Source organism: Lactuca sativa, chromosome 9 (genome assembly GCF_002870075.4).
Source record: "Lactuca sativa cultivar Salinas chromosome 9, Lsat_Salinas_v11, whole genome shotgun sequence".
NCBI lineage: Eukaryota > Viridiplantae > Streptophyta > Magnoliopsida > Asterales > Asteraceae > Lactuca > Lactuca sativa.
This window is the reverse complement of record NC_056631.2, coordinates 73,268,385-73,275,569: the sequence shown is the minus strand read 5'-3', so window position 1 is coordinate 73,275,569 and position 7,185 is coordinate 73,268,385. Positions and strand designations below refer to the sequence as shown.

Genomic DNA, 7,185 nt, shown 5'->3' with positions numbered 1-7,185 from the left:
AGACATGACAAAAGGTATTGTTGGGGACATACTCCCCCGACAACATGTATAAAAGAGATCATTCTTCTCCAGAAAAAGGATCACCTATTTCTCTATCTCAAGCTAAACCCTAATTTCCTCATCCAATCACTAACTAGACCGCCGGAGTCTCGTTCCGACACCCCCTCTCGGACGACGACAAACGCCGACTCTTTCTTTATTGTTCTCATTCTCAACTCAGGCGAAACCATCATAGACGACGTTAAGCTCGAATACATATCACAACATTTGGCGTCATACGGCGTGTGTACTCAGAGTTACACAGCCCTATAACGACCCTACACGGCAGCAATGACGAGAAAGGTACATGTAGTGTCCGGTGGGGAAGAAACAAGCCCACTCAAATCAATGTCATCACTCGATGACACACGACCATCTACCTTAGACGGACAAGCCTCCACCCACACGCCAACAACACAGACGTCATGTCTGATAACGAAAACCACATCGGCAGCAATTGTCGTCCTAAGTCGACCGTTAGCTGTCAAAACAAAAAAGCCAGTTACAACCTCAACTGCAACGCCCCGGTCGACAACGACTCAGCCATCGTAACCGGTGTTTTTTCAGTCACGACCACCGACCCAACAGTCATAACTGCCAACTCAGCAGTTGCAACCGGTGGTTTATCAGCCGAAACCGTTACCACAGAAAAAAAGGGACGACCACTTGGTTCCCACGGACCATGCTGTCTTTTACACAATTCTTAAAGTCAAGTTATCAGTTCTCTCTGGTGGTTGATATTGCCATATTTATACACATTGTTAGGAAATATTTTAATACATTTTAAGTAATAGTTTAGTTAATTGCAAATATATGTGATACTTATTGAGTTAATTTATATTTTGCAGCCAAATAGGACACACTTGAAGAATAAGGACCAGAAGTGACAAGCATTGGAACTTTGGAGGATTGGAGCTTAAAAGAAGAAGATTTTAGCTAAATACCAAGCACACCATGTGAGACATTAATTCTCACAGCGTAAGGAGGGAACTTCTAAAAGATTAGTACGCGGAAGGCAGAATCCTTGCACGATACGGATATCTACCGAGCTCAAGACATGAGCCGTGTATTTTGGAAAATTATAAACACTCCTTTGCATTATTGATTAAGAGAGATTTTGGAGGGGGGATATTCTGAGATACTGGAGGTCAGAAACCTATGACAAACATCTTTGGAAGGAGAGATCACTTGAAGATCGAGAATTTGAAGATTAAATCATTACACTCAGTTTGCATTATGAATTTGTTTGATTGATTTTAGTTATGAGTAGCTAAATTAGTTTACTTTCGTTTAGCTAGATGAAACCTTAGAACTATGGTTTATTTTATTATTCTCTTGGATTTTATAAAGTTGGATTTATGCTTGTGTTTGATTATCATTACCTATCATGTTAAAGTTTGTAACTTTGTTGCTTAAATTGAAGTTTAATGTAGATTAGTGACCATTAAATTACATGAACTTGTTTACCTAGTAATTTAGTGACTATTAAATTGCTAGAGCTAGGAGTGACCGCATCTAGATCAAGTAATAAAAGTAACAAACTTAGCTGTGTTGAAGAACATAATTGTAGCCAAAATTGTTTTTGCTTAATTGCCTTAGATAATTCTTACATATCTCAATTATAATTAATAACTAATTATGTGTTTGCTTGTGTATGACCATACATAGTAGAACATGAATTGGTGAAAATATTAGTATATTGGACCAAAATTGCTAATTACATAATAATTGGTAATCAACTTTATTAATCCATAAATAGTAACTAACCATAGGAAAAAGGTGGAATCGAAACTAAACGAAAGTGTTTTTAATATATTGGGTAAAACCGTTTTTATTTGAGTGCTTAAGTTTTTCTGGACTTGAAAAATTAGATAAAAACTCTCTTAATTATTTCTTGCTTTTAGATTAACTTTTAGTAGTTACCTTAGTATACTAAATCTGTTCGTTGTGTTCGATATGCGACTATGTGTGTTATACTATTTCCGATTAGGTCCACTGCCTTAGACGTAATAGTTAGTTAATTAGTTGGTTAAAACTAGTAGGTATAATTTTACGCATCAAATTATTGGCGTCGTTGCTGGGGAACAACTAGTTCAGTTTTTAATTTAATTGTTTTAGGTTAATCGATCATTTTTGTGGGGTAAAACCTGCAAAAAGTTATTTTGTTAGCACTAGTTAATTTTTCTGAAATACCGAACTCACAATGTGAGATCTGATATCTCAGATTTTATTTCGTTTTTGCTTTCTGTTTTAGTTTATCTGCTATACCTAGGGGTGTTCGTTTGGATGGATCGGTTTGATCCGATCCAATCAAGTGAATCTAAATTGATTTCGGTTTTCAAAACATGGATCCGAATAGTCCAAACTAAATTCAAATCCGATCCGATCCGATCCAATTACAATTCGGTTGGATCGGTTTTTATAATTCGGTTTTCAAAAAACGAAAAATTTTAAAACGATATATAATTATAATATTACCCAATTTTACATAAGAAGTGAAACAAATTATTTGGTTGTGATATTGAAATTTATAAACAACTACTAAGAAGGTATGTTATAGTTAAATATTTTATAGATATAAAATTTTTGAGAGAAAATGCATATTAATATTTTTTTTATCAGGTGAAACATTTTGAACCAATTTTAAAGAATAAATTACAAATTAATATATATATATATATATATATATATATATATATATATATATATATATTAAAATAAATAAATAATAAATGTTTATTCGGTTTTTTTGGACTATTCGGTTCTTATTTTATAAACCAAAACCAATCCGAAATCCAAAATAATAATTCGGTTTTGTTGAAAACCAATCCAAAAATCCGAATATCCGAACCAAATAGTCCAATCCAAATTGTCCAATTGAACAATTCGGTTTTATCCAAATAATGAACAACCCTAGCTATACCACGAGGTGACACCTATTACCACGACATGGTAATCATTAAGTAGGTCTTTTTATTTAGTTTTAGTTTATTTTTATGGTTTTGTTTTTGTTTTTGTTTTAGTAGTATATGACCCGCGGATCAAACACACCATTGACATCACCACTTGAAGATCCAGAGCCAACTTTTCATAAAAAGAATGACAAGAACGTAGGAGGATCAAGCAACATCCCAAAAAAACGAAAGCACATTTGAGAGCTTCGAGAGAACTCCTAACAAATAGGAAGTCGGTTACGACCCCAAAACAGAAACATACAAAAGTAGCGAACCCGGAAGCGAGCCCAAAAACAAAATGGCGAACATTGCTGACATGACTATGGAGGCATACAAGAAAAGAATACGTAAGGACACCGGTCCAAGACTTGTGTAACCCGCAATTCCCACTACTGCTACCTTCGAGTTAAAGGGACACATCCTTTCCGCGCTAAATGATATTCTATTTTCCGGAAAAGATCATGAAGATGCATACAAACACCTCGATGAAGTCAATGAAATAACTGATTACTTCATATTCTGAATGTACCATGAGAAATGATGTTTTTGAGAGTGGTTCCGGTTACCTTCAAAGGAGCAACAAAAGATTGGATGAAGGCAAAATCACCACTTGGGTGCAGATGTGTGAAGAATTCTCCAACAATTTTTCCCACCATGCAAGGTTGCTAAACTTAAGAAAGCCATAGCCAATTTTGAGCAACAAGTGGGAGAGTCTTTGGATGAGGCATGGGAGCGATATAAGGGGTTAATAAGGAATTGTCCCCAAAATGATCTAAACGAGCAACAAGAAGTCTTGATCTTTACGATGGGGTGAACGTAACGACAAGGCAACTCCTTGATTCTCAAGGACCTTTAACAAAGAAGAATCCCACCAAAATTAAAAAACTAATCGAAGAATTTTCAAAGCATTCACGGGAGTACCACTACCCTCGTAACGTCGGAGTTAGGGGAATTGGAACGAAAACTCAAAATGAGAAAAATTATTGAAACGAAAACTCAAAAATGAATATTGTTCATATAAATTATATGTGATTGGATACATATAATCACATTTGATTAAATATATCTAATCACATTTGATTAAATATATCTAATCATATGTGATTATATGTATCTAATCACATGATTTATATGGACAAAAAATGATGTCCATATAAATCATATATGATTAAATACACATAATCACATGTGATTATATACACATAATCAATGGTGGTGGGGGTGACATTTAAGGTGGTGATTATAGTGGATGGCAGGTGGTAGTGGCGAGCAGTGGTGAAGACGGGTGATGGTGATAGGTGGTGGTGGTGAAAGTGGTGATGATATATGGTTGCTTTGGTGGGTGGAGGTGATGGTGGCGGGTGGTGGTCGGTGGTGATGAATGGTGATGGTGGTGAGTGGTGGAGGTTGGTGGTGGAGGCGGATAGTGGAAGTGGATGGTGTAGATGGGTGGTGGGTGGAAGTCATGGTGGTGGGTGGTGGTGGTAAGTGATGCTGAACGGTGATTGTGGTGGGTAGTGATGGGTTGTGGAGGCGGGTGGTGGTGACGAGTGGTGGTGATGGCGAGTGGTGGTGATGGGTGGTGGTTAGTGGTAGTGACAGGTAGTGATCATAATGGTAGGTAGTGGGTGGGTGGTAATGACAGGTGATAGAGGTGGGTGGGTGGTGGATGGAGGTGATGGTGGCGGTTGGTGATGGTCGGTGGTGGTGGCGGGTGGTGGTGATGGATGGTGGCGGTGGGCGGTGGGTGATGGTTGTGGTGGGCGGTAGGTGGGGGTGATGGTGGTCGGTGGTGGTTGGTAGTGGGTGGTGGAGGCGGGTGGTGGTTGTAGGTGGTGGGTGGTGGTTGGTAGTAATGGTGGGTGGTAGTGATGGGTGGTGGATGTGGGTGGGTGGTAGGGTGGTAATGGTGGTGGGTGGGTGTGATGGTGGCGAGTGGTGGTGATGGGTAATGGTGGTCGGCGGTGGTGGATGGTGGTGGCGGGTGGGTGGTTGTTTTGTGGGTGATGGTGGTGGTGATGGGTGGTAGTGGTAATGGTGGTGGTGGATGGTGATCATGGTTGGCGGTGGCGAATGGTGGTTTTCGTGGGTGGGGGTGGTGGTGATTGGTGGTGGTGGTGGGTGGTAGTGACGGGTAGTGGTGGTGGATGGTATTGTTTGGGAGGTGAGTGGGTTTTTTAATTTTTTTACTTATTATATATATATATATATATATATATATATATATATATATATATATATATATATATATATATATATATATATATATATATATATATATGTTGTGGATCGAAATAAAATAAAAAAGAAAATACTATATAACACCTACATGCCATATCGGTTGAAAGAGATAGAATCGATGGACTTCCTCAACGTATTGACAATAATATATCATAGATATTAAGAATTGCGGTGATGGGTCCACTTTTATTGTTTAATTGAATTGAATTATCTCTTGAATAATAGTATATTTAATGGGTACTTATAATTAAAATATTTTATATATTTAGGTTGCCACCAAGAAATTATTACTACAAGTTGGAAGAAGTCATAAATTAGATATTTAGAACATGAAAAAGAATATAACTGCAAACCAAACAATTTAGAAGTTAGCTGTACTAAAATATCTTAAAAAGAATGTAAATATCTAAATAATATTAATCAAAGGTTTTTAATATAATTAACCAATAAATTAATAATATCCCTAACACCAATCAAAAACCGACCTATTTGTTATAAGCTAAAACAAAACTATCAAGAACTTGTCCACTTGTTGTCATCATCTTCCGTTTTTATATATTTGATCTCTGGAACTACCTGTAATTTTTTTTCATATAATTATAGATATTAATTAGCATCCATTTTTAATAATAATAATAATAATAATAATAATAATAATACCTGATCCTCTTCATGCGGAGAGGAAAATTGAAGGCGTAATCTTCTGACTCTTTTTTCAACTGATTAAATTAACATAACATTAATTAATTGTGGAAAAGAGAAAATAAAACAAATAAAATATAGAGGCCTCAAAATATCTAAAATCATACTTTCTTTTATTTTTCTTGATAATCATGTACAATAATCTTATACATATTATAATTAAAAAATTCATTTCAACTGGTGATGATTTTTTTTAGTAATTAACAAAGGTTGTTTAATAATTAACAGTCACATGTACAAATTATAATTAAAAAATTTATAACTGCATCAACTTCAGTCAACTGGAAATTCCACGATCTAACAAATTCTATAATATTTTTGATAAATCTGTTAAGATCATGAGAAATCTATACTTGTTTTCTGTTACGATTCATATTGTTAACCTAGAATTTTATCAATGGTGATGCATTTCTCTTACATTATCAAACATACCTGCCGGAAAATGCCTTTTTCTTCTCTTCGCACCAGTCGGCGCCGTCGTCATCCGCTTCGAGTCTAACGTCGATTCGCAACTATCCGGCAAGTACCGATCCATCGGAAGAAAAACGCGATCGTCGCTGTTCTCCAGCATTGTTCTAACGAACGAAGCTTCTACAGATTTCAGGAAATCAAGGTGCCTCTCGTTCGTCCATCGATGATCGATGTAAGCTCTTTTGGCTTCCATTACAAAGTTTAGATCCACGAATTCCGGCAACCGTCGGAAAATATTTCCGGCGAACGATTATTTTGGGTTGGAGAGATATGGCGGATCCGCTTTTTATAAGGGCGGTTTCACTTTATCATACCCTTTTTTGTCCACGTTACGCTATGCTAATCGCATAGTCCCACGCGCTAAAGAATTTGCAGCATATAAACGCGCCCGATGGATGTGTACACGTGTCATGATAGAAGGTATAGGCGTATAGCGAAGTCGACATTGGAGCGGTTGCAACACACTTTCGTGCTCAAGAGGGCGTGAAGAAAAACAGCAGCAAAAATATCTGAGGGTCATTGTTATTTTTAAAGAAAAACAATTAAAGTATTTAATTTGAATTGTGTTGAGATATTTTTTTGGTCGAAAAGATCTTGTAAGCTCATCCCAAGATAAAATAGTTGTATCAACTTTTGTCATGGAATTCAATTTCTATTGTTTATTATTTTTTCCAAATTAAAAAAAAAAAAATTTATTAAACCTAAAGTTAATCTACATATATTATAACGTTTAGATCAAAGGGTGTGGTATCAAAAAAAAATTATGACATTTCCATTT

The 7,185-nt window shown here is 36.2% G+C and overlaps 1 protein-coding gene and 1 non-coding gene across 3 annotated transcripts; both read right to left on the bottom strand.

The window, feature by feature from the left end:
• Positions 1 to 3,660: 3,660 nt before the first annotated feature.
• On the bottom strand, positions 3,661 to 3,767 carry LOC111901811 (small nucleolar RNA R71). Its single transcript, XR_002853608.1, has one exon. It is a non-coding gene; the product is annotated as a small nucleolar RNA R71 (small nucleolar RNA).
• A 1,809-nt stretch (positions 3,768 to 5,576) lies between these two features.
• LOC111901768 (uncharacterized) lies at positions 5,577 to 6,685 on the bottom strand. 2 transcript variants are annotated; one of them, XM_023897643.3, is made up of 3 exons: positions 6,355 to 6,685; positions 5,895 to 5,953; positions 5,577 to 5,810 (listed from the first exon to the last, which is right to left on the bottom strand). In XM_023897643.3, exons 1-3 carry the CDS (start codon positions 6,598 to 6,600, stop codon positions 5,807 to 5,809), a joined length of 309 nt encoding a protein of 102 aa, XP_023753411.1. In that variant the 5' UTR covers positions 6,601 to 6,685; the 3' UTR covers positions 5,577 to 5,806. The 2 variants fall into 2 exon arrangements, with proteins under 2 accessions (XP_023753411.1, XP_023753410.1); XM_023897642.3 differs by having other exon boundaries at positions 6,369 to 6,684.
• Positions 6,686 to 7,185: the final 500 nt, after the last annotated feature.

What these genes read in the sequence shown, in the direction of transcription:
- LOC111901768 (XM_023897642.3), bottom strand. Translation starts at nt 6,600, where the DNA reads ATGGAAGCCAAAAGAGCTTACATCGATCATCGATGGACGAACGAGAGG. An exon ending in AAAAAGGCATTTTCCGGCAG is followed by an intron (nt 5,954 to 6,368) that starts GTATGTTTGATA and finishes TAATTTAATCAG; the next exon opens with TTGAAAAAAGAGTCAGAAGA. An exon ending in CTCCGCATGAAGAGGATCAG is followed by an intron (nt 5,811 to 5,894) that starts GTATTATTATTA and finishes AAAAAATTACAG; the next exon opens with GTAGTTCCAGAGATCAAATA.